Source organism: Parus major, chromosome 9 (assembly GCF_001522545.3).
Source record: "Parus major isolate Abel chromosome 9, Parus_major1.1, whole genome shotgun sequence".
NCBI classification, from domain to species: Eukaryota; Metazoa; Chordata; class Aves; order Passeriformes; family Paridae; genus Parus; species Parus major.
The window spans coordinates 15,219,932-15,246,503 of NC_031778.1; the positions used below are offsets into that span (position 1 = coordinate 15,219,932).

General features: G+C 49.8%; 1 protein-coding gene and 1 long non-coding RNA gene across 5 annotated transcripts; one reads left to right on the forward strand and one right to left on the reverse strand.

Moving 5' to 3' along the window:
* Positions 1-722: 722 nt before the first annotated feature.
* LOC107209046 lies at positions 723-7,832 on the reverse strand. Of its 2 annotated transcripts, none has more exons than XR_001523404.2 (2): positions 7,037-7,832; positions 723-6,534 (listed from the first exon to the last, which is right to left on the reverse strand). It is a non-coding gene; the product is annotated as an uncharacterized LOC107209046 (long non-coding RNA). The 2 variants fall into 2 exon arrangements; XR_004498673.1 differs by having other exon boundaries at positions 723-6,548.
* A 187-nt stretch (positions 7,833-8,019) lies between these two features.
* Positions 8,020-26,572, forward strand: BCL6 (BCL6 transcription repressor). Of its 3 annotated transcripts, none has more exons than XM_015638187.2 (10): positions 8,020-8,204; positions 16,910-16,948; positions 17,966-18,133; positions 19,198-19,419; positions 19,554-20,537; positions 21,148-21,329; positions 22,411-22,578; positions 23,654-23,784; positions 24,211-24,348; positions 25,234-26,572. In XM_015638187.2, the coding sequence occupies exons 3-10, from the start codon at positions 17,973-17,975 to the stop codon at positions 25,375-25,377; spliced, it is 2,130 nt and encodes a 709-aa protein (XP_015493673.1). In that variant the 5' UTR covers positions 8,020-8,204; positions 16,910-16,948; positions 17,966-17,972; the 3' UTR covers positions 25,378-26,572. The 3 variants fall into 3 exon arrangements, with proteins under 3 accessions (XP_015493673.1, XP_015493674.1, XP_015493675.1); XM_015638188.3 differs by lacking the exon at positions 8,020-8,204 and adding an exon at positions 14,775-14,880 and having other exon boundaries at positions 25,234-25,448; XM_015638189.3 differs by lacking the exon at positions 8,020-8,204 and adding an exon at positions 15,930-16,787 and having other exon boundaries at positions 25,234-25,448.

The window sequence follows — 26,572 nt, forward strand, 5'->3', positions numbered from 1 at the left end:
GCAGGAGGACCAGGGGTGTCCCACGCCGAGCAGACGCCGGGATGTGGGATCAAGGCAGCAGCGGGGCAGGATTTCCACCACCCGGCAAGAATCTCGCGTTTCTCCCTCCACCCTGGGGCTGCTCATTAAATATACTGTGAGAGTAAAACAAAGCTACTTAAAAAACGTAAAAATAAGTAGGAGTGAGCAGGATTTGGAGAAGTAATGGGGAAGGCTGTGGGTCTGATCCTGCTCTGCCTCAGGATGGGGTAATGAGGAGCATAGGGTGAAGGCAGTTCCGAGGCAGGCTCCTTGTTTCCAGCCTGAATGGGACATAAAAGAGATCTGGCTCCTTTCCCATATTTTAATGCTGTCACAGTCGAATTCATCATGCTGAAACCGGTGGAGCTGTTTCAGGAGTGAGGACTGGGGCAGCAGCAGACCTGGGAATGCAGAATGCGGACAGTGGGAACCAAACCTCCCTGCCTGGGATGGACGCAGCTCCCAGCACGGCTCTGACAATAAAAGCAAAACCTTCCCGGGCAGGCAAAGGCTGCCTCGACTGTCACTTTAATTGAAACCTTCTGCAGTCGTATGCTTCACCTTACGTTTAATGATTCACCTCTTAAGCAGCCCACTTGTACCTTTGTAATCTTTCTGAAGGTTAACTTGTTGATCCTCGAAACTTGTCTGGAGGGAGAGAGGCAATTTGCAGAGAGGCTCGGAAGGAAAAAAGTATCAAGTTTTCTGATGAAAAGTGTTTTTATTGAGGGAGAAAGAATGAGAAATGAACTGCAAAATTCAGAAGAGCCGATGAGACTTTGGAAAGAAAACAGAAAACAAGAAATAAAAATAAAAAAAGGGAAAAAATGTCAAAAAAAAAAAAAAATAAGAGAGGTGGGGGGGGAGAAGTTTGGTTTAGTACCCAGTTCCTGGGAGATGGTTTATTTCTGCTTTATAGGAATCAAAAATATATTTGTCATTTACCAAATTAAATAAAAATAATCCTAGCATTAAATTATTTTTAGGACATTAAGAGTTACGTTCTTATGGGTAATAATCTATTTGTAACACTGTAATGGAGTAACTGGCAATTTCATACAGCTTCAGGATCGATTTTTTCCTATTTGCCATGTACCTATGCAAATAAATATCCCATTTGATTCATGTCCATGTCGTAGGATCTGCCTTCTTCTTTCTTACTCCTTTAATATTTAATTATTTAAAACAAGGAGAAATCTCACGGGAATTTTTGTCTCAAAAAATAGCTGAATTTTTCTTGTCATTTGAGAATAACAGAAACAAGATGTGAAAATCTAATTCTTTTTAAGTCCTAAAACTGAAACTCAAATAAGGACAAGGAGAAAAAAATCTTAAACCCCAGAAACCAAACTTCCTCCCCTCCCTTTTTACATGAATATTCTGAGTTTTTACTGTAGCTATACATAGTCATACCTAAATGTAGTCTATAAATCTACTAATATATTATTTAACACTCTAACTACTGATATAAAAAATTATAAAATATTCTGTTGGCAATACATTTAATTGAATTCTTTTAGAGACAGCTTGTTATTGCCAGACATGCTTTTAGAGATAGTACAGAGAAATAAAAGAATTCCAGAAGGCAGTAAAACAAATAATTACCATTTTCACCATTACTTCCAGATACCCTCCTATCCAGTCACTAAATCCTTTAAGTCTAAATCAAAGAGTTTCCGTGAACAAAATTGCACAGATCATTTCAAAGAATATAAAAATTACGTCTTCTTATTTGAAGAGAGAAATTGAAATTCACGCAGCACTCTGCTGGCTGAGACGTCCGGGGAGTTATTAAAGAAAAAACAGAAATAACCCAGGCTAGTTTAGCCTGAACTTTAGAGGCCTTTTTCAAAACGATCAGGGTCAATGCAAATCCCTCTTTTAATTACAATGTGCTAGTGCCTGTGAAAGTTTGAGGCATTGTCCTTCTTCTTAGGCTCTCTGCTGATTTTTAATATCAGGTATCTGCAAGATTCTCTGAGGCATAGGAGTAATAAATAATACTATAAACCATCCAAAGCAAGCACTGCCTTTTATTCTTTTTATTATTTTTTTCCCCAACAAAGCAACTTAGACATTGGGTTTGAACTACGTCAGCACAACTCCTAATCAGGGAAGTATCTGTAGGGGTTAGTGAGGTTTTTTTATCACAACATCTGAACGCTGACAGGTCTGCTGAAAAGAAAAGAGGTCAGTAGTTCTGCTCAGCCACGGGCCAGAGATTTTCAGCTTCCACAGGTCACACACGTCAGTTTGGTGGGTGCCAGGATGACAAGATTTAGGGGACGAGCAAGGGATTGGACTGGGGATGCTGATCGGGTCAGGGGTCCCTCACCACGTCCCCTGCCAGGAGCCTTCTTGCCCGGTACAGCCGCACTGAGGCAAGGACAGGCTTTGGTCCATAACTGGTTAAAAATCCACTGGGCCCAGGGGGGGTGGGAGGTAATTATCTGCAGCTTGAAAACTTCTGGATTAAGTTTCCCTTTTAAATCAAAGATGGGGTAGAACCGATATGGGGCTGTGTGTGTTCAGTGTAATGGGGACAGTCCTTACCCACCTTCCGAGAGCTGCTGTTTACGCTCAGCCAATTTGGGAAATCAAGCAGGAGACAGACAGATATCTTGCTCCTATGTGGCAAGAAAGTAATTTTTGACAGGCAAGTCTACACTGTCTCCTGGCAGCCAGCACCAAGCAGATATGCCAGTTATGTGGGCAATTTTGCCAGAATATTATCCTGGGGGTTGATGTGCACACAGCATGGATGCACACCCCTCCATCATCAGAGCAGCTCCTCTTGCAGAGTATTCATCCGAGTGCGATTCATACCCCAAACTGGATCTCCAGACATGGCATGGGGGTTAAAATGTGTTCTCAGGTGGTGTGGGGAGCCATGGCATGGCATGGAGGCACTGCAGGCTGGCCAGCCACGCACCCCTCCACAGCCCCTGGCTGTCCCTCCCTCCATCCATCTCCTCTGGTCCTGTCCTCCAGGGCGCTTTGTGCTTCCCTTCCCAATACCCCTCCAGATGCTGGCAGATGCCAAGAGGTATCTGCAGCCACCTCTGCACGAGACGTGAAGGGTGTAACACAGACTGGGCCAGGGGCTCGTGGCTGGTGGGCTCAGTGGGAGCTCAGCTGGCCGAGGGTGAGGCACTGTCAGGTGTGCCCAGGGCGTGCTGGGACAGCCAGGTTTTACCACGACATTAAATTTTTCCACTTCCAGCCCTTTCCCTTGCAGTAAAGACCAAGTTAAAAACACTCAAATTTAAAACAATAAAAAATAAAAAGAAAGCAAGAGAAAGGAGCCCTGATGAGCACTGCAGCACCCCAGTCCCTGCCATTCCCATACGCCCAGCAGCTGCTCCCTCTTCTCCTCCCAGTCGGAGCCTATGCCTCTTCCGATACCCAGGAAAACATTTTGTTCTGCGTTAAAGGCTAAAGCTAACACATGACCAGCGAGAGGCAGCAGTTTGTTTAGCTCTTGGAGTTTATTTTAATTGCGGCCTTGTTTTGTAATGAGGACGGCTGCGGCAGGGGGAGCCTGCTGGGATCCGGGGGGCTGTTCCAGAGGAGTTTCCTTATCAATAAAAAGAAGTCTCGGCTATTTAAATTAACAACAACTGCATGGCCTGCATGCTCAGCTGCTTTGTTTTCTGGGAAGTTAAACTGTACACATTTGCTTATTAAGGATTTCAGTGGCTGGCCAGGATCACAAGTCCCCTCCAAGTGCCACTTTTCACATCCCCAGCCTCCACCAGGGAGGAATGAAGACGAGAGAAACAGGCCCGTGTTCATGCTGCCAGACACAAAACAGCCTGGTAAACCTTAGTAGTTTGTTATGATGATACATAATAAAAAAGAAGGAGGAAAAAAAGTAAAATCATGTGATTTTTATGCAAATCAGATCAATTGGACGGTTTAAAAAAACCTTAAATGTCAGGTTGATAAGATCACATACACCTAGACCAGTGTCATGATGTTCTCTGTACATTACATTCATACTGGAAACCAAAACGTGTCACAGAAATCAGACACCCACAAAAAGCTCTGAGATTGCACTGAGAACAGGTTCCTGCAGAGCACCGGCCTTTGACAAAAAAAAAAAAAAGAAAAAAAAAGGCAAAAGAAAAAAAGTAGGTTAGATTAGAAAACAAGATAGTCGAAATCAGGCAGGGACTCGGCTGTCCCTGCGCAGCCTGGCCTTGCTGCATTCACATTAATATGCGCAAAACTCCTTTTAAGTAACATTCATGCAGCGGCACCCAGCTCCAAAACGGGCAGGCTGCTCCTGAAACCCATCCTTGAGGGCCATGGGGAAGAGGAGAGGTTCACAGCTCTCTTCTGTCACGCTAAACTTTTCTCTCTTTCACACATTTTTTTTTTTTCCCTTTAGGAGTCCTGGCAGTTATTTTTGTGTGAGGATGGGGAAGCCTTATGGCCTGAAGGAGTTAATTTCAAAAGAAAAAATTATAGTGGGGTACTGTTTATTTAAGCAGTGTTTTGTAGAAGACAAGGTACTTCTTTTCAGGGGTGCGGCTCACCTGGGAAAAATACGCACTGGCCTCGATATACCATAAAAACCTGCTCTGTGTCCCCTGGAGGGAAACAACACAAGCCTGGGACTCCCCTCGCTGCCAAGCAGCACCTCCAGCTCTGAGGCCCTTCAACATCCAGCTGCAGCTCCCAGGGATGGCTGAATAATTTCACACTGCTCTGTGCCCTGCACGCCAGCACACAGGCAGAGGGGTTGCTTTTCATCCCAGGAGCTTTGCCAGGGGAAGACGTGAAAAAGCTGGAGAGGGACAGTCCGTGGGAGGGTACAAGGCACCTATGGCGATGCCCAGCACTGCTCCTGCCTGTGCTCCTGCTCGTTGGAGCTACTCCAGCATGGGCAGAAATACCCCCACCAGCTCCAAGGGGGACCATTTCCCCGCAGCATCACCCCTTGGTTCCAGCGCTGCCACCACTTTGAGGGGTGGCACTTGAGGGCTCAAACCCTTGCCTGGGTGAGGAGCTCTCTGCAGGTAGAGGGTGTTTTTGAGAGAGGGGTGTGTGGGGCTCAAGCCCCCAGGGAGGTTGCCACAGCCTCCCACACGCAGGGCCGAGCTGCTGCTGCTGCTCCACGTCCCACACAGGCACCTCGTGGGTGTGCAGGAGCCACGCTGAGAAACGTCCCACAGCCGACATGGGGCTGCTGGTGGCTTTGCACGCTCCCACCATTGACCCTCCACACCACAGGGCCAGCGTTCTCCCCCAGAGAGAAGACACTTGCTGTCGGCTTGCGGAGGCAGGGGAAGCTGTCCCACCGGGACATTGCCGCCCCAGCAGCCACCACCACTGCCAGCGGCTGCCGTGCTGGTCCCCAGAGCTGGGACGGGCAAAGGAAGAAGGCAAAGGAAGAGGGTGGCAAGGCCTCACTCAGCAATGATCCCTCTGGCCGATGCTGGGAGAGGGCTCCCAAGGAAATGACTCCATCCCCAGCTCCCTGAAGTCCCCATCGAGGCACCACAGGGACCACTGCTGCTTTGGGGGCAGCAGGAAGCAGTGGAGAGTAGAGGCGGGTGGCAAGAGCCCGTGGGTATCTGCAGCCGGGCCCTGAGCGACAGTAAGGGAGTAGGAGAAGGTACGACACCAGAGCAGAAAGGCCAAAAACTCAGCAAAGGCGCCCAGGCCGCTCGGTTCCCAGTCCGAAAGGGATGCTGCTGGCTGCTCCCAATGTCCCCGCAACGAGGCGGGTTAGGATGGAAACTCTGATGCAAGCCCGGCTTGGCTGCGGCCAGGCAGAGTGAGAAATCTCCCCCGTAATAGCGCTACTTGAACGGAAGCTGTGCTCGACCTCGGGTCTCCACCAAAAATCCCCCAGGCGCAGCCCTCCCTCTCGCTGCTGCTCCCGAGCGTCCCGCGGGCGCCGGGCTCGCTGGGCTCCGGCTAAAGCGAAAGCGTCACACACTGCAGAGAAATGACAAACACATCTGTCGCCCCCAACAACCCCTTTCCTTCGGGTTTCAGTACTGAGGAAAAAGGTAAAAAAAAACCCGAACAAAACAAAACAAATCAAAATCCCGGAACAGAGTCGTTACTCTTGGGTCCGTCCCTCCTTTGGTCACTCGCAGAGCCGGGAGCCCCCCCCCTGCCCGGGGCCGGGATCGGAGTCGCACAAGTCACCCAGCCCCAGCTCCCCGGGAATCCCATACTGCATGTGAACTACAGGGAAGCCGTCTCTCCAGCATATCTGTACCACCTCAAGCGTCTCGGGAGTACCATCCCTGCCTTGCCACCGCGCTATTTTTAATGACGAGTCGTATTAGCAGAAGGGCTTTCTTCCTAATTTATTACCCACCCCCTCCCCAAACCTCCTTGCTTTAAAATGTTTCAGTTCAAGAGCTCGGCTGAGAAATCAAAATAAAGGCAGCACCCGGGCACTTGGCGTCCAAGGTGGCCGCTCCGTGGGCTCGCCAGTGCTGGAATCAGTAGCTCCGAGCAACTGCACCGGCGGACCGAGGGCACCGTGACCTGCGGTGGTGATTCTCGTAAACAAATTTCTATTAATCACCAGGGCCCGGGAATGCCTTCACAGCCCAGAGCGTGCCTTTCCCCGCTCCCCACCACCCCGAGCGGCAGCTCGCAGCCCAAAAACCCGAGCGGGAAAGCAAAATGAGCGATCCGAACCACCCCCAAACACAACCCCTGCTGCAGGCCCCCCAAGAAATAAACCCGCGATGCTGGGGGACAGAGGCGAGAAATGTCCACAGATTTCCATCCAGGGAGCCGCATTTCCACAGAGGAACGGGGCAGCTTGGGGTGGCCGGTCCCCTCCCTCTGCAGCCCCTGTGAAACCCACCCGAGATTGCCAAGGCTTTGCATTATTCCCCCCCTCCCACCTCCCAGCAAAGGCCTTTGCCCAGCAAGACGCAAAAAGTGCAGAAATAAAATCCCTTTCCAGAAAAGCCAAAGCGATTTTGCATCCCCAGCACAGTCCAACAATTCCATACAAGCAGAATATTTATAGACTTACAGGTTATTTTGCAACAATAACAAAACAGCTACACAGAATTAACCCACCACTTGAGTGTCCTGGAAAGGAAAAGAGAACACGGATGGAAAAAAAAAAATAAGAGAAAATCATCAAAATATATATACTTTTTTTTTTTTTTGTCTGGAGGATTCTGGCAAAGAAATAAAAAAAGGGGGAAAAAAAAGAAAAATAAAGCAAAAAACTAATATGGGGAGTTCATGGGGAACCATCTTTAAGGAAAAAGCTTCTTCCCCCAAGAGTAAATCCCATTGGAGGCCCTGAGCCGAGTGTGGCTGTTAGCAAAAAATTATTAAAAAAAAAAAGCCGAATGAGGAAAAAAATAATTAAAGAAAAAAGTAAAAATCCAGAACAATGCCGCTGGCTCCTGGCTTTGATCGCTGGGCTGTTTGGTTGGTTTGGGGTATTTTTTAGGAGGGGAGGGCTTTTTTAGAAATGCGAAAGTGACCCCCCCGCCCCAAAATAAATAAATAATAAAAAATAAAGATAAATAATAATTAAATATATATTAAAAAATAAACAAAAGGCGCATTTTTTTCCAAGATCTCTTCGCTCGTTTTCGGAGAGGTTTGGGAGAGGAAAAAGAAAAGAAAAACAGGAAAAAAAAAAAAGAAAAAAAACACCAACAACGCCAGAAGCGGAGGCTGGTGATGGTAGGGGGTGTGATGTGTGTTTGCACCGCCCGGAGCTGTGCCCGGGACCCCCCGTTTTCCTCTCCCGCCGCCGCCGCCGCCGCCGCTGCTCGCTCCGCGCCGCGCGCGCTGCTCCGCGCCCGCGCGCCCCCACGTCACCGACAGCACCCGCCGCCACGTGACCCGCCGCCCGGGCGCGACCACTGCCGGAGGGGGGGAACGGGGAGGGGGATGAACGGGGGGCCACACGGTGGGACCCCCGCCGCCACCGCGGCCCCCTCGGGATGCGCGCCCCCCTCTCGCCGACCCCGTTGGCGGCCGCTCCGGGGGGGCGCGCACAGCGGGAGGGGCGCGGAGCAGGGGAACGCGCGGAGGGGGGAGGTCCGTGGCCCTCCCCATGCCTCGCGCGATGGTAGAGTCCGCAGCTCAAATTCCGAGAATTGGGCTCTGTTGATTCTTAGAACTGGGGTTCTTAGAAGTGGTGATGCAAGGAGTTTCTAGGAAAGCCCGGAGACCAGGTGATTGCTGCTTCTATTGCCGCGGCCGATTTTACCCTTTAATTCTCTCGCTCGCTTTTTTTTTTTTTTTTTTTTTTTTTTTTTTTTTTTTTTTTTTTTTTTTTTTTTTTTCTCTCCTTTTTTTTTCCCTCCTCTTTCCCTCCCTGCCGCGCTCCGACGCTTGGCGCGGAGCCGCCTCTATATATTTCTACCCATTTTTTTTTCCTCTCCCTCCTCTATCCTTGCCCCCCCCTTTCCCGCTGCAGGTGCCCTTTAATTTATTTTTTTTATTACTATTATTATTATCATCTCAATTGAAATTTTTTCCCTGCCTTATTTATTTATTTATTTCATTCACATACACATCCCCCCCTTTTCCCTTGCCCGCTGTCAGGCGAGAAAAAATTAAGGAAATAGGGGTGCCTGCATGTCTTTAACGCTGGGAGCGTGTCTAAGGGGAGGGGAGCGGGGTGGGTGGGGGTGTCTCCCCTCGCCGTCCTCTCCCGGGGATTATCGGTTATCTGGGATTATTGGCTTTCCCGCACGCGTGACGGCCGGGTGGGGACGGGGGGACGGCGGCGGCTCCTCTCTGCACCTGCAGCCGCTCCGCGGGCGCAGGACGGCGGCGAGCGCTGGCGGCCGCCGGGCTTGTGGCGTGACTCGGGGTCCGCTCTCAATGGCTGGATCCTTCGGTCGGGGTGTGTTATTTTTCTTTGCCTTTTTTTTTTTTTTTAATTTTTTTTCTTTTTATATAAAATTTTTCTCTCTGGTTTTCGGGGCGGTTTTTTTGGGTTTTTTTTTTTTTTTGGTGTGTGCGTGTTGTGTCGCTGTTGTCGTTTCGCCGCCGCGGAGCGGGGCCGGCGGCAGAGCGGGGGCTCGGCGGCACCGGGCACCGGCCTTTCCGTGCCAGCCCCCATTTCTCTCTGATTCTGTTATTAAAGCATTATTATTATTATTGTTATTCCGTCCCCGGCGCAACCGCGAAAGGGATGGTGCGTTTTGCAACCTGTGGCGGGGCTGCGCCGTGATCTGTCAAGCCCCGGGCTAAGAGCGGGCGGTGATGGAGAAGACTTGCGGCATTTCCCTGCCCGGGGAAGGGGGGAGCCCGCGGGGAGGCTCGGCCGCCGGCGGCTGCCGGCCCCGGAGCACCGCGGAGCGCCGGCCCGGGGCGGCGGGGACCGCGCTCGCCTCGACGGTGCGTGCGGGGCCGCTGCCCGCCGGGAACACAGCCCCGATGCACAACTCGGGAAGGGGCAAAAGTGTACGAAGCGACTCTGAATATCATGCGTAGGGCTGAAAATAATAATAATAATAATAACAACAACATCACCACCACCCGCGGGGAGGAGCGGGCGTCCCCCGCCGGGAGGAAGGCGGCGGGCGGGGGAAGCGAAGCGAGGGATGCGAGGGACGGGGTCCGGGGCGCGATGCGTGCGGAGCCCCCCGCTGCCCCCAGCGCAGCCCTTGCCCTGTGTTTACTACCGCGGCGGACTTGGCGTGGGGACAGGCGCTCGTAAATCTGCCGGCGGCAGCCGCGGGGCTGGCCCCCGGCCACACGCTATTCCTGGAGCGAGCGGCCGCGCAGCCCCCGCGCCGCTGCGCCCCCGAAACCGCCCAGAGCGGACGGGCAAGACAGAGAGACAGCCGTCTGATTTGCTTTGTTGCGGGGTTTTAATTGTTTTTATTAGGTGCGTGATCTTGTGTGCGCGTATATATATATTTGTTTTTAATTTTTTTTTTTAAGCTCCCCCTCCCCCCCTTTAAAAATAAAAGGCAAAACAAAACCGAAAAAGCCCAACTTTGTTATGAAAACTTTCGTGGTCGGACGGCAGCGACCTCTCCCGGCCGCCCCCCTCCCCCCCGCCGTCCCCCCCGCCTGTAGTTTGCAAAGTCACAGTATGAAATGTTATGAAATCACCTCTTGGGAAGGAGGGAAACAGAAAGCAAGGCGTTTGTTTAGAAAAATCCGCGGCAGCCTCTCAGATGTGCCTAAAAAGCTGCCTTTGACCCCCCTGTTGCATTTCCAGGGAAGAGGCAAATCTGGGTTTAAAATCATGAGTCAAAATCAACAAAAACAAACCCGTCCCCGGTTAGTTTTTTCCACTGGCTTCAGCAGGCGCAGGATCAGTGCGAAGGGAGGCTGGGGACAGAACGATGAGGCTCAGTGAGAAGCTGCTACATTGGTCCGACATCTCTGTCTTGGGCCGAATCCTGCTTGTGCTAGTGGAAGTGTCAGCAGGGCCAGGTTTGGGATCAGGCCCTTATTTGATCTGGGAGTCTTGCTGATTCCTCTCCTGAGCTTTTAAATGCTTAAAAAAAATTTTTGTCATACTGTTTCAAGGATTTAAAGGATAAGAGTTTTAGGAGCAAATGCAGGCTCCTTCCTCCAGTCCTTGAGGGGGTTGCAGTTCAAAAATTGCTCTAAAAATATTTTAGGGGAATCCTCTCTTTATGTATGCATGGAGAGGCGAAACCGAAGATTGTAATTTTCTCCTAAGGGTAGGATTGCAGGTTTAAAAACTTGCATTATAGATGGCAAACATTTTGTCCCATGAAACATCACCAAGCCATTAAAATAGTCAAAGGGTGTCTAGAAATTTTCCAGAAGAATGGATTATTACATTGTTCCAGTAAGAAAAGAGTTCATCACTTGGTGTTCGATTTTGATTGGCAAAACAGATCAAAGATCTCTTGAGATGCATTTCAATTCCAATTTCCAATCCCCCTCAGTTCTGACTGTCTGAGTCAATATTGGGAGAGGAAGTGGAGGTTAACTGGTTAGTTATTATTGCAAAGGAAGAAGTTGGAATGAGAAGTGATTCTTATAAATCCCACCCCAAAAACAAAACAACAACAAAAAAAATCCGTCAAAAGTCTTTGTAACACTTTTTAGACATCCCTGTTTGCAGTGCAGGGAGGATTCAGCCGGCTGTTGGATGGTACAAAAATAAACCTAGCAGAAACATTAAGTTTTTCAAAACAAGGCTGGAAAAGCTCATAAAAATAATGTTGCTCAGACGCGTTTTAAGAGAAACAGAATTACATCGACAAAATTATATGTTTTCCAGGTTTGGTTGGGGTGTTTTATTTTCCAAGGGGAAAAATTGCTCCTGCAGCAAAGCGAACTGGTGCCATCTAGTGTCACCTCCCGCCGCTCCTGGCGGGGCTGGCAGCCTCGGGAGAGTGGGAACATGTTTATTAACTGCTCGTTAAAAAAAGAAAAAAATAAATAAAAAAAAATGCTTGCCAGCTTGGAGGAAGGTGGCAGAGGAAACTCTGGATGCCACTGAACTTACTTAAGGAGCCTAATTGGAAACAAACCGAGTGCTTATTAAAGTCACTGACATTTCCATATGGAGTTCTCTCTGGGTCTGGTCATGAAATCACATGTGAAAATCTTTCCGAGTTGTGGTGTTAATCTGTCCTTGAATTTTTGCCTAATTTAGGATATATTGTAAATCCTTGCTTTTTTTGCTTTTTTTCTTCTTTTTTTCTTTTTCCTTGGGCAGGGAAAGCTTTCAGCCTCCATCTGCAGCAGCCCAATATGAATTTGTAGGAATAGTGGTTGGGTTTGGAGCAGTTTTTTTTTTCTTAGTAAACAGTAATGTTATCCTCAAAACCCTATATAAATACAGGTGGTAAAACTTTGTGTGCCAGTCCTGTGTGGTAGGACTGTCCTCTCATTTTATTTGGATTCTCCACTAGAAAGAAAACCTTTTGCCAAGTCTATAGATGAATAAAATAAGCTCTAATCAGCAGATGCATTTCTCAGTGTGCAAATTTTGTACCTTCATATATTTATGGTGTTAAGGTTGAAGAACTGTTTCATGCCTGTTTTAGTCTGTATGCTGTAATACCTGGGCTGGGAACTTCACTCCAAGAGCTTTTACTGGTTCGGCTGGAGCCTGAAATGTTGTTTTCATTTTTCTGAGAAGTTGGCAAAATCTAAACTTGGTGGAAAGTTGCTTGTGTGCTCATAACCTCTTGCTCCATTTTATAGTAGCATGGGAGTCTATAAACGGGAGCCTTGTATGCCGAGTGCCTGTATTCTCTAGATCTATTTTTAAACCATTCTTCTGTTTGGCAAAAAGTGACACTTGGTTTCCATGTTTACAGCAGGCATTGGCAAACCTCAGGAGTTCACAGTTTGCAGTTTGGTTAGATCAGTATCCAAAAGTCAGCATCTGACCAGTAAGCTCCTTCAGACTGCAAATTTAGACTGCAAATGTAGTCCTCCTTTTTCCCTTTTTTTTTTTTTTTTTTTTTTTTTTTTCTTTTTAAAATCTAAGCTAGATCTTATGTGTTAGCATCACTGCAGGATGCTGGCAGCCAAAAGACACACACCCCTAAATCGGAGCGTCTAGTCTTCAGGACTGCTTTATTCTCAGTATTATCAGAGAAGCTTCCCATCTATAACAGAGAGAGAACTAGGGGCATTTGCAAGAGGGGTAGGAATTTTTTGATCTATACTGTTTTCCTTCCCCTCTTTCTCCTCATCAGTTGCTGCCTTCGGTCTGTGTGCCAGGTTCCCATGGGGAATGTTGGACCCCTGTTTTTGGAGGAGAGTGCTTGAGACAAGCACACTGCAGGGCAGGGGGTTCTGAATGGGTCCTGAAGAAGGTGTCCTGTAGGACTAGATACCCTTTGAAATGCATGTTCTTAAATCTGTTTGTCTAAATATAGGGGCAGGGGGGTGTCTCTGTCCTGGCCAAGGCACCCCAAGCTGTGCATGTGTCTCATCTCATCCAGGCGGGATGCCAGAGCAGTTCCTTACTGCCAGAAGGAGCTGTGCCACCCTCAGCCCCAGGAGTACAGAGATGGGGAGAGTCAGGTGCCAGCTGGTAATTTTCTGTCCCAGTTCAGGCTAGGGCTAATCAGACACCTCGTTGGAGCCCAGCAGGGCCAGGGACCCAGCTCAGCTGCTGGGGACACCCGGCTTCGGCTGCCCCCTGCTCTCGGGTCGGCATCTCGGTGCAGGGCTCTGTGTTGGCAGGGCATGGAGTCCGTCTTCTGTTCTCTGGAGTAGCTCCCTAGATTTCAGCCAGGACACATGGTTCCTGCCTTCCCTTGAAAAATTAATGTGCCAGATTGCTTGGGGTCGTTTGAAATGCTGAGGAAGGCTCGACTCCTTGCTTCCCAAGGGCACGTGCTGCCTCTGCCTCACAGCCAGAGCTTGGCTCCGTAGAGAGCAGGGGAGTCCTCTTTAGTAGGAAAACATTGGAGGCAGTTTTAGCGTGCTCACCCCCTCCCTCCTCTGCATTTTCTTCTGCAAAGACCAAAACAATGTGGAGACTTGAGCTGGGCCAGCTTTCAAGGGCAATCCTTTAAACCCTCTTTTGAAGTATGAACTATAAAGTTCCCTGCGGCGCTCGAGAAAATATGCAGTTTTCCTGGTTCCAAATGCTGATAATAAACCCATCCAGATAATGTATTGCATTTCCTAGAAACATTTGTTTGCTGGCAGGAAATTGGATCAGATTGAGACCGCTCGATAGAGCGAGTGCAATCCGCTCACGGAAGGGTACGGTGGAAAATACGACAGGGCTTGCAATAGTGATGCTGCTTTTGATCTGTGCTGACGCTGTGGACTTCTCTCAGTCTCTTCATGGGTTATTATTAACCCAGCCACGTTTTGGCCTAGACACTAACCAGAAGCTACTAAACTAATAAAACTCTGCTGTGACAACTAAAGGACACTCAGTGCCCCTGGATTGCATGGTATCAGAAAGCTGAGCTGGGCACTTCCACACCCACAGCCAAAAGCATCTTCTTCACCTTGGCGTGTAGCACCCATGGCTGTGCTGGGGGAGCCACCCACACCTCACCTCATTTTCTTGGTTGTTCCCCAGATCCCTGTTCAGGAGAAATCAGGCGTTCCTTGGCAGGGTGGAGAGGCAGCTGGCAGCACACCCTGGCAGGCAGTGGGGATGTTCCCATGGGGCTGGGACCCTGCAGCGTGCAGGGACTGGGGAGGAGGAGGAGGGCAGGATGGAGCTTCCCCTGGGCGGGCAGTTTCAGAACACTGTGTGGGATGAGGCTGTGGGGAAGGAAGACTTCACCCAGCCACCCCTCTAAGGTGATGTGAGTGAGTCGGCGCTGCAGGCTCTGGAGGGGTAGGAGACTGGGGCCCAGGGAGGGGAAATGTTTGATGGCCTCCTCCCTGCCTATGTGACTGGGGGTGGGAGAAGGGCTAAGACCATCCTGTACAAAGAAGGGTAAGGGAGCAAGGAGTTCCCACCGGAGCACAGAGTGGGAGGAGGATGGATGAAAAGGGATTCCCTCTAACTGGGAGAGTAGATCAATGGAGAGGCATGGCAGAAAAATGGATTGGAAGTCCCTGGTTCTCCCCTCTGCCGTAGGGTGAGCAAAGAGGGTCTCCCCTTTGCATGGGGTTGAACTGAAAGATGTTCCCCCACACAAAGGTACACCCTCCCTGTGCTCACGGAGCTGCAGGGAAGGCAGAGCCAGCTCTGGGCTCCTTTCCAGGAATGGGTTTTCTCGGGGAGGTGCCAGGAGGGAAGGGCTGTTCCCTGAACCGCTGGGGCAGACCCATTGCCTTCCTGGAAGGCAACAGCAGTGACTGTCCCGTGTGGCCACCCCCAAAATGGGCCCTGAGCCTGTTCCAGACCTTCCTCTATGGGCACAGCCAGCCCTGGCACACAGCCTCGAGCACTGCCGGAGAGCCCACACCTGCAAGGTACTGGACAGGAAAACCGGAGGTGGGGGTGTGGGATGATGTGATGGCCCCAGCTGAGCCTGGAGGAGCCTTATGGGATTTGAGGGGGTTTTAGATGGCAAAGACCATGCTTGGCTGCAGAGGTTTTTTCTGCTCCCCATCACTGGTCTGTGGTCCTTGTTGCCATCCCATTGTCTCTGGTCTGAGTATCCTCCCGTGCTGAGGTACAGAGCTAGTGCTGTGTGGGGACTGGAAGGGGCAGGGTTAACCCAACTCAGCACAGCAAGGGGAAGGAACATCCCTTTCCCTCTGCATGCCCACATCCTGCAGCCAGGAGCTGCTCGGGATGCACCTGCCCGGCTCTTGGGGCTGTGGATGTTGCAGCAGCTCTGTGCTGGGAGGGATAATTTGGAAGGGTGGGGAGGGGGCTGTGCTGGCATCCAGCTCTGGGAGAGAAGCTGGGCATCCCCCTGGCAGTGCTGTGCCCTCACTGTGGATAAGGGGATTTGGCGACAGTAGCAGCTTCTCACATGACGCTCACGGGTACAGAGTTCACCTGGCTGTTTGTAACTTTGTTGGTTTACAAGTGGGTCACCTCCTCACCTCTGTGACACTGAGGTGACTCCCCAGAGCCTGGCAGAGTGTGTCTGCCACTGTGGCTGAGGCTGGGGTGCCAGCCAGCTGCCCAAGCACACACATCAGCTCATGTGGGCACAGCGATGTGCGCTGGGCTCCTTGCAGGGCGCTGCGAGTCCCTTGGCTTGCAATTGATGGTAGTGAGTGGCTGGCAGTGAGTGTGTACAGAAAGGTCAGATATGCAGTATTTGGGAAATGAGTCACTTTTTGTATGTGCATGAAGTTTTAAAGCTGACCAAGCCCAGAGCGGCTCTGAAGATTTGTGTTTGATGGCTGGAATAAAGCTGTAAGACACCCTCTGGGTTTTGAGCTTGATACCTTGCTTTAAATCTCATCTCTTCATCCCCATGGCTCTGGGGATGGGAGGGGAGCTTGGGCTCCAGACCTGCACATCTCCCAAAAGGGAGAGGGAAAGCAACACTTGAAAATCCCTTGTCTCACAGGGATTATTGGGCTTCCTGCAATTGCCTGGCAGTCTTAACAATCTGAGGTTGGTCCTCAAAATAGTGTGATGAAGGTCTTGGGGTTTGTTGGCTCGTCTCTTTATTTTGCTTCTACCTGCTGAGGCAACTGCTTGAGGACCTTCTTCCAGCATTGGTGCCAAGTCAATAGGGTTTGGTTCTGAGTAAATTTTGGAGGATTAGTATGAGTTCTGGAAGGCAATTAACTCCTGGGTTTCCTTGCTGTTCTGTCCCAGCTACATTGCTGGGACAGAACAGCAAGGTTCTGTAGCATGGTTGGCTCTCTTTAAGTTCCAGAGCTTGTGGTTTAAGGGAAGGCTTTGGCAGTAGAAAGGGGAAGGGACATTTGTTCTGCATCCTCATTGTCTCCACCGCTGGCTTCCTATGCAGTCCTGGCCAAGTGACTTTGGTACTTGATGCCTATATCCTCCCAAATCTGTTCAGCAAACCCATCCCAGGGCGTTTTCACCAGTGTATGGAGCATGTGGGTTCCTGAGCAGAATGGCAGCAGATGTTTGTGTGTATATCATACCTGTTAACAAGGTGCTGGGAGTATGGCATGAGTCTTGAACGCTGCACTGGACAGGAATTCAGTCTTGGCAGGGGAAGAGTTATCTCCACAAGAAGTGGTGAGAAAATTCTTGCTTGACTTCCCTTCCCCACCTGCCTTTAAGTTCCTGAGTCATGGAAATGAAAATCTCCTTGGCATACGCCCATGGTTTGGGCTAGAGGGTGTGGAAGAAGCTATGATTGGATTCTCAAAGCCTGTGATTGTGATAAGAACATACTGTACCGGAAGAAACAAATGTTAACCTTACTGGAGAGTGGAAGGTTTGTTATCTCTAGCTTTTATCCAACTGATACTTGAGCGAAATAGCAGCCTTGTGACCTGCCGCAGCCAATTCATAATTACCAGCTAATGTGCTGTTTGTTTTCTTGTGATTTATTTATAGGTTTGAAAGAAACTTTTGGACTGTGAATTGAGGCATTGGGTATGTAAATTTAAATTTTGTGCTTTCCCTCCTAATCTCTCTCCCTCTTTCCTTAATGCAATGTTTCATTAGACCCAGCTGGAATTTGTTTTTGGGAGAGCAGCTGCTCTGTAGAAACTACTGTACGTTCATGTGCCACTGGGGAAGGAGGAGCCAGGATTATGGGAGGGGTTTGACCGTGGAAAACTTTGACACCAAAGGTGCACATTCCAGCCCAAACCTCAGGGAGACGTGGGCCATCCTGGGTGCTGGTTGGGAGGACACCTCTGATATGGGTCAACAGGCATTGTGTTGGGGGAAGGCTTCATGTTCCTAGACTAACCCAAACCTTGCTCATGGGGAGGGATTGGGCCATGGTGTGGGTAGCAGCCCAGCAGGTTAGATGAGTTCTACTCCTCACCAGTTAATTAGGAAACTGTGGACAGGTCTTCTCCAGAGTGACCACCACTTGGGAGTAGGAAAGTAGTTTCCTGGGTGAGGGCTGGTATTCCACTGTGGGCTGGATTTTCCAGATGTTGAAACTTCGTTCAACTTCAGTTGGGACCTTAAGGCTTGTTTTGATTCCTGTGGCTGGATTTACAGCCAGGCATCACACAGGTGAGGAGGATGGCTCCTGAGGGAGGTTGGAAAGCTGGAAGCTATGCTGGAAGCGTTGTGGAGATGAGCCTGAGTGGGCGGAGTGGACTGGGGTGCGGCTGCCATGGGTGAGGCAGAGAGAAAGAGGAGATGGTTGGCTAATCCTCAGGAGGGTCTGATTGCCTTCACCCACCAGCTTGGTGGGTGGGATGAGATGTGCCAGGTCTCGCTGTCAGCCCAGGGACCTCACTAGGCAGCCTGGCAAGAGCTTGGTGTGGTGCAGGACTGTTTGTCTTGGGACCGAGGAGCTGGTGCCGCACCTACCAGGAGCAACTTGCCATTTGAGCATGTCCCAGAGCAGCAGCTGTCTCTTCCCTGGGTTTAGGATACTTGCCTGGCTGTTCTCCATTCTCATCTTCCTCTGATGCTTCTGTCTCACAGACTCAAGATGGCCTCGCCGGCAGACAGCTGCATCCAGTTCACCCGCCACGCCAGCGACGTCCTCCTCAATCTCAACCGCCTTAGAAGCCGGGATATCCTGACTGATGTTGTCATCATCGTGAACCGGGAGCAGTTTAGAGCCCACAAAACAGTCCTGATGGCCTGCAGGTGAGAACAGGGTCCTTCCCTGGCTCCCTCCTTGCTCCTTCAGCCTTTGGCCTCCAGAAGCACGGCTGCAGTCCTGTGCGGGCTCATGGGATTCCTGGGGAATCAGAGGCAGAGAAGCAGAACTGAGAGGGGCTGCCAAGAAATTTGTATCTGTAGTGGGATTAGAGCTGAGAGTGCTGCCCTCACCTCTCTCCTTGTGTACCCACATCTGCCCACACACAGCCCCTGGAGACCAACAGCAGCACAGCAGCTGTGAGGCACATCCCTGAAGGCAAAGCACAAATGTCCCACAGGGACAGGATAGGACAGGGAGGGCTGGATGTCCACTGGGGTGAGTGGGTCCTCTGGAACTGAGTTGTCCCCTGCCACTGCTATTTTTAGAGCTATTCCTCCCTGGATTCCAAACTGCTGGCTGAGCCCACCTTATGGCTGAGCCCACCTTAGTTGATTAATTTTTTTTCTTTTTTTTTTTTAAAAACCTGATGGGGTCTGAAATCCCTTTCCAGCCCCTAAGATGGCTGGAATTGCTTCCCAATGAATGCTAATTAATATCCCACCATTGCCCAGTTGAATTACAGCAAATGCCTTCCAGGTTATCTTGCTGACATGGTTGCAAATATTTCAAAAAGCCAAGCTTTGACTATTAAAATGTCTGAAAAATGTTTTTCCAACGTTTCTCCTTTTTTTATTTTTCTGGTTTAAGACTGTGTGGATGCCCCAAGAGGCTTCTGAAAGAAATGAGTCATAGTGGGAAGGGGATGGTGGTAAAAACAACAATGGAAAAAAAACAAAAAAGCTGGGGAATTACTAAATGGAGGCAGTGGGGAGTTGTTGAGCAGGTGAGATGTAAAAGCAGGCTGTTCCAGTTGGGAAAAGCACAGAAGACGCTTACTAAGCTGAGAAACCAAGCTTGATAATAAGGGGGAAGCTCAGGGAATTCTGTAATTGCCTCCTCCTCCCTTCCCATTCACGAACCCCTCTGTACTCAAGGATTTAATACAAAATCTCCTTTTTGCCTTTGAATTGTCATGACACTTATCCTCTCTACTGTCTCTGCTCTGCAGTGGCCTCTTCTACAGCATCTTCACTGACCAGCTCAAGTGCAACTTGAATGTCATCAACCTGGATCCTGAAATTAACCCTGAGGGGTTTTGCATCCTCTTGGACTTCATGTACACCTCCCGCCTGAACTTGAGGGAGAACAATATCATGGCTGTGATGGCCACAGCACTCTACCTGCAGATGGAGCACGTGGTTGACACCTGCCGAAGGTTTGTCAAGTCTAGGTGAGTGCAGTCTTTTTTGAAGAGCCTGGGACTGTGCGTTTGGGTGGGCAGGGGAAGAACTGACAAAGTATCTGCAGATGTATCTTTATGGGCTGAAAATTACTTTGTCTCCCTCCTGTTTTCCCGGATTCCAGTGAAGCAGAGATGGTGTCTGCTGTGAAGACCCCAAGGGAAGAGTTTTTGGCTGGACGGATGCTGGGTCACCCAGAGGTGATGGCTTATCGGAGCAGAGATGTCTCAGAGAACGGCATGCCTCTTCAAAACGGGTCCCTCTGCAACGGGAGGGCCTTTGCACCTGGCTTGATCAACAGTTTGTCTGGATCCCCCATTTCCTACCACGGATACAGCCCTCTCCCTCTGAACAGCTTCCTAGTGGATGATGAATTGCGGGAGATGAGGATGCCTCTGTCTGAACTCTCAAGGGCAGGTGCCTTCCCCAAGGAGAGGATCCTGCCGTGCGACAGCTCCAGGACAATCCCCACTGAGTACGTGAGAACCATTACCGACATCTCTGCCAACATGTGCCACGCTACCATCTATGCTCCAAAAGAAGGTGCTGCTGAAGAAGCCAGGAGTGACATGCACTACAGCGTGGCCTCTGGGCCCAAACCTGTCATCCCTTCAGTCCGGAACAATCCCTACTTCCCTTGTGATAAAGTGGCCAAAGAGGAGGAGCGGACCTCTTCGGAGGACGAGATCAGCCAGCACTTTGAGCCCACCAACACACCCCTGGACCGCAAGGGACTCATCAGCCCTCAGAGCCCACAGAAGTCAGACTGTCAGCCCAACTCACCAACTGAGTCCAGCAGCAGCAAGAATGCCCGTATCGGTCAGAACTCCAGCTCCCTCTTCACCAAGAGCCCCACAGACCCCAAAGCCTGCAACTGGAAGAAGTACAAGTTCATTGTCCTCAACTCCCTCAACCAGAACGCCAAGCAAGACAGCTCTGACCAGAACGAGATGGGAACCCTCTCTCCTCGCACCTACGTGCCCATGTCCACTTGCCAGCAGTCCATGGAGCCGGAGCACCTCAATGTGCAGTCCCCCACCAAGATAAGCGTGAATGGTGAAGACTCTACTATCCCACAAGCGAGCAGACTCAACAATATTGTTAACAGGTGAGAAGACTTCCACCCCCCATGCTGCTCCCCCCTGAGAAACAGGACTTCCTGAATGTTGGTGAGGGTTTGGAAGTGTGAAATACCTGTAGCATTGGGCTGGAAAGTCCTGTCATGAGCAGGTTGGAGCCCCTGTATTTAGTGGAGAGCTGCCAATGACACCAAGTGCCCACCGTCCCCGCTGTAGTGGTGCCAGCATGGACCAGCAGAAGAACTGGGAACATTGGGTTGTGAATCCCTGGGTAACTTTGGCGGCTCTGGATGATTTCTGGAGCCTGGATTTGCCTAGCCTGTGTTTCCACCAGACTCCCTATGCCTCAAGCTTTTTGTTGGCTGTAGGCATTGGAATGGCCAAAGTATCAGGGAACAATATGCTATCCTTTGGACCTGGATGTTCCTAAAGACATTTGAGGTCATGTGGTGATGAACATTTGAAGGTTTGAGGCTTAAGGACCTGTTGTTGATCAGGGCTATGCTGTGCAGCTCACCACAAAGATGTCCCCATAAAACATGTGTGTCCCTTGTGTGAGGAGGGGTGCAAATGAGGGTCAGGTACCTCGAGCACAGCAAGGGCCTTCTCACGGCTCTGAACACTGCTCTCCTTCCACAGGTCCCGGGACGGGTCCCCTCGGAGCAGCGAAGGACAGTCCCCTCTGTACATGCATTCATCAAAGTGCAGCTCCTGTGGCTGCCAGTCCCCACAACATACTGAGATGTGCCTTCATACCCCTGGCTCAAACTTTGGAGAAGAGATGGGGGAAACCCAGTCTGAATACTCTGACTCCAGCTGTGGTAAGTCTTGCATCCTTGGTGGTTTTTTCAACCAGCAGGTGGGCTGTGCAACGCTGGGACCCATCACTGAGTGCCCTGTAATCAAACACACAGTCAGACCTGTCCCAGATGCTGGTGGATTCCACAGTGCTTTATAGCCCCCTCTTAACTGTCCAGCTGTGTGCATGCGTGTGAGGGACACGTGCACATGGGAATTGCTGCCTTCCTCCCCTTCCCCAGCACCATCCAGATACCTTGTGCAGGGATTTAGTCACCTGCTGCAGATCTGGCAGGTAAGGACAGGAAACAAGTGCACCCCACCCCACCAGAACCACAGGAGAACAAGCCTGACAGATGTAATGACCCGTAATGGGGATTGGGCAAGCTGGCATGTCTCATGCATCCGTCATGATATCTTTATTATCAGGGAGCCCGGTGTGCACATCTGGGGAAATGCAGATAATGAGGCTTGCAATCTTGTTGCAAAACCCCACAAGCCCAAAGAGAGGTATCTGTGCACTCATCTGCCTGTAGCTGAGGGAGGGGGAATGCAGCATTGCCACCTGTAGCTTGGGCAGAGATCCAAGGAGGGAACCTCACTGTGGTAACACTCAACACAACATTTAAGAGTTGGGCATCCTCCTACTGGGGGAACCTGCCTTGTGATTTGGGTGATGATCATCTTCCCAAGCTCAAGGCAGACCTCTGTACCTGTAAAGGTTAAAGACCTCTAAAGGTGCAGGAGTTGCTCCAGAGCTGAGCATCCTTCAGAGGATGCCTGATACCTGGAGTGCTTCCATGGACCTCTTCAAAAGATGTCCAGGTGACATGCTGACTTCTTGGAAGCAGCCTGTGCATCACTAAAGGAGAGAGAAAGCTCTCAACTAGAGTTCATGATGACTTTGTTCTCAAACCATGCATGTTGCTGTATGCACCAGGCCAGGACGCAACAGAGCGCTGCAAGCACAACTGAACATGAACACCTGCACTTGGCTGCTTGTTCCAACACTTGCTCTGGCTACCCCTCTCCTCCATCCCATAGCCTATCCAGAAGGTGACCCATGCACTGTCCATCTGATTGCTCCTCTCTCTGCCCTCCCAGAGAATGGAGCCTTCTTCTGCAATGAGTGTGACTGCCGGTTTTCCGAGGAGGCCTCTCTCAAGAGACATTCTCTGCAAGTCCACAGTGACAAGCCCTACAAGTGTGACCGCTGCCAGGCCTCCTTTCGCTACAAGGGGAACCTCGCCAGCCACAAAACCGTCCACACAGGTACAGTGTTGGCTATGGGGACAGCTCTGGGGAAGGCTGTGGGTTGCTGAGCATGTGGGTGTTTATGGCTGGGTTTGTGCCTGCTGCAGCATCCTCTGCTCTGTGTCATGAGCTGTCCCTGATGGGAACAGCAAGGTGTTTTACTTGGCACTGCCAGGGTGCCCTTGGACAGAGCACCAAACCTGGGAGTGGGGGATGTACCTGCCCTTGCAGCAGGGGTAGAACTCAACCTCCTTTGCTGTAAATCACTGGGCACCTCTGTTTTTAAAGGCATGGTGCAAAATTCATAACTGGGAGCAAATGCATGGCCTCAGGTAACTTCGTGGTAGACGTAAGCAAAAAAAAAAATAAATTTAGAAATAGTCAAAAGAACATTTAGAGAGAAGTCTGAGATTAATTTTTACATCCTAGAAATCCAGGTCACATCTAGCTTGGCATAAACTCTGCTGATGGGAAAATCTGTGAATGGACGGACTCTGTGAATCAGCACAATGAAAGCTGAGAAAGGAAGAGAATATTAAGGGTTTAGTCATTTGCTGACAAACCTAGGGCTTATTTTATTTCATGCTTTTAATGCTTAACATGTCGACAGCCAGTTCACAAGCTGGGGAGGGGAAGTCTGGGCTGACGATTATGCTGCTACATTGAATTAGACCCAAATTCCCACAGTTTGAGCTGAGCTCCAGGAAGGCTGTGCAGGGGACTAAGACAATACAAGTACCAGGGCAGTGTTCAAGGGTGCTTGCTGAGAGCTGTAGGGAGATGTAGGTGCCAGCTGCTGTCCCAGGGTCAGGAGGAACGATGCTGTTAATCCTTGCTGGCAGAGCTGCCTGACTTCCTCTCTTGCCCTGAAGGCTTCAGCTCCCAGTCCAGAAGAGAAAAGCTGCCTTCTGAGCTCACCCTGCTCTGTAGACACCCTGCCCAATCTGGTTTGTCCACAGCCATCTCCAAAAGGGACAGGAGACAGGGATAGTGCTTCATGCCATGGGGTCTGGTGCCTGAAGAGACTTAACTCTGGGGAGCACCATGTATCCTGAGCACACCTGTAGCTAATCCCTCACCCTTTCTTCTGCAGGAGAGAAGCCGTACCGCTGCAACATCTGTGGGGCACAGTTCAACCGACCAGCCAACCTGAAAACCCACACACGCATCCACTCTGGGGAGAAACCCTACAAGTGTGAGACCTGCGGGGCCAGATTTGTCCAGGTGCGTGTCTCTGGGACCTGCAGTGCGTGGGGAGGTGGGACATGGTTAGATCTTCTGCCCAAGACCGGCAGATCTTCACCACCAAGACTGGCGATGCCTCAGTGGCAGGGAGGAGGCTGATGATGGCCCAGCTTGCTACCTTGGGCAGCTGTCCCCATGGTGTTGTGGGATAAATACGGAACTTAAGGTCTGAGGGGACAATTTGGCTTATTAAGGAAGGCTGACTGCTGGTTGTAGCTATTCTGCTCCTTTTTGTCTTAAGGACTGGAGGTACCAGAGCTCAGACACATGGCCCTGAGTCCCAGCTATAACCCAATAGACCAAAAGAACTGTCTGGGCAGAACCCCATTCCCACAGGGATACCCTTGCTCCCAGTGGGATGCTGTCCTCCCTGGGGCTGTCCTGACCCAGAGGTGCTCTCTGCAGGTGGCCCACCTCCGTGCTCACGTGCTCATTCACACCGGGGAGAAGCCGTACCCCTGTGAGATCTGCGGCACACGCTTCCGGCACCTGCAGACCCTCAAAAGTCATCTTCGAATCCACACAGGAGAGAAACCGTATCATGTGAGTGGCTCTGCTTTTTTTGGTGGTGGGGAATCTCAGCTTGGGTTAGGGGAAAGTGCTGCCAAGCCTTGGGGGCTGGGAAGACACAAGGGCATTCACATGGGCTGGTTGCAGCATCCTAATGCCCTTTTCCAGCCTCATGAGGCACCAAGGTCACATCCCTGCTTCTCGTGCCCCATCTCCCTCCTGGGCATTAGCTGATGCTGATGTGGTGTTTTTCCAGGTGTGGCTGTGTTGGAAACACTGACATACAGCCCAAGCTGGGTGCATCCTAGTTGCTCTTTTCTTCCACCCCATCTGGAAGAAGGTCACACTTCTTCAAATAGCTATGGCTTAGATTACAGCTGCCTGTGTTGTGTGGGGATGGGGGAAAGGAGCAGACAGCCTGGCCTGAGCTCCCCTCTGATGGTGATAATCACACCCAGCAGGCAGTCTGCCTTGCTTGCAGCCCTGTGGGCTCCCAGCTCCTCGCTGGGGCTTTCCTGCCTTTCACCATCTGCTAGAAAGGGAATCCGAGCAGGGCTTGGCATCCAAACATCCTGGAGCCATCCAGCTTGGCAGAGGTCAAGAGCAGCTCCAGAAATAGCCCTGTATCTGGTTTGATCACCTCGATATGGAGCTCGGTGCTATGTCGATCAGAGCCAGAGTCAGCTCCCGAGGGACTTTGCTCTTTGTGCATCCCATAAACCAAGATATGCTGCTGAAAGCCTGGGCTGGGTGCCCCCGGGTGCCGCTCCTCCCTCCACGCTCCCGCTTTTCCCCTGGCCCACCTGTACAGTGGCTGCAGCGTCCTGGGGCCCCTGGTGGAGAGGAGGCATTTGGGTGGCCCGAGGGGAGGAGGTGTCCCCCAGCACGGCATTCACAGCCTGTCTCTTTGCCCCGCAGTGTGAGAAGTGTAACCTGCATTTCCGCCACAAAAGCCAGCTGCGGCTCCACCTGCGGCAGAAGCACGGGGCCATCACCAACACCAAGGTGCAGTACCGCATCTCGGCCAGCGAGGTGCCTCCGGAGCTCCCCAAAGCCTGCTGAAGGATGGCCCGGGAGCAGCTTGTCTTCGGGGAGAAGCTGTCCAAAGGATACTTGCAACACTTTAAAAGGAGAGAGAATAAAAAAAAATAAAATAAAATAAAAAAAGGAGAGAAAGAAAGAAATAAAGAAAAAATATTCATCACATGATGGAGTGCCTCTAAACCCATAGTACAGATAGGTGGAAAGAACATTAGAAATTTAAAAAAAAAAAATTACAAATACACGGGTTTTATTTTTCCCAGTTATGTGAAACAAAAAGAAAAAAATAAAATTATTCAGATCTTACTGTATATAAAACATTAAAAAATTTAAAATAGTCATTTTAAATGTCTGTGCAGTGGAGTGTTGATAAACTCTGGAGTCTAACCTTCACAGCCTTTGCCGTTTGAAGATGAGGAATGTAATGTTGATTTATGGGAACAGATTTTTTTCTTTTGTATGCAAAATGTGTGTTCTTTTAAAGAGAAAGTATGCTATTAAAGAGAGGGCTTTAACTTTTTTAACCAAAGGTGAAGGAATCTATGGCAGAGTTGTAAATATATATAGATATAAATATATAAATATATATATAAAATAAATATATATAGACCTTTAAAAAAGCTATATTAAAAATATATAAAATGCATTAAAGGCTCAGTTGGACTCTGCAGGCAGAAGCCACTCTGAGAATCTTTATTATGATAGAGCACTTAAGGAGATATTTTAAAGTATTGCATCTGTACAAGTAAGAAAATATTTTGTCTAAATGCATCAGTGTATTTGTATTTTTTTGCAAGTGAAGGTTTACAATTTACAAAAAAGTGTGTATTAAACCAACAAAGCTGCAGAAGGAATTTAAAATAATAATAAAGTGTAATTTTTTTTGTTCTAGTTCTCAGTCTGTATATATGTAAAATGTGGTTTCGCACGGTGCCTTTCTTTTCAATGGAAGTTTTCAGTGTATGGACTATATTGAGCTCAGTTTCTTCAAGGTACAGCCTGATGTTGCAAAAGGAGTTTTGGTGGAACTCTCTAGTGGGGGAATGTTTTATTTTTTTGTTTTGTTTTGTTTTGGATTTTTTTTTTGTCTTATTTTACATGCTTGTGTTATAAACAATCTCGGGAGACAGGGTTTGGGCTGTGTCTAAACTGCATTAATGCGTTCTGTAAAATATAGCTGTACAAATAAAAGAATAAAATGAAGAAAAGTGACGTA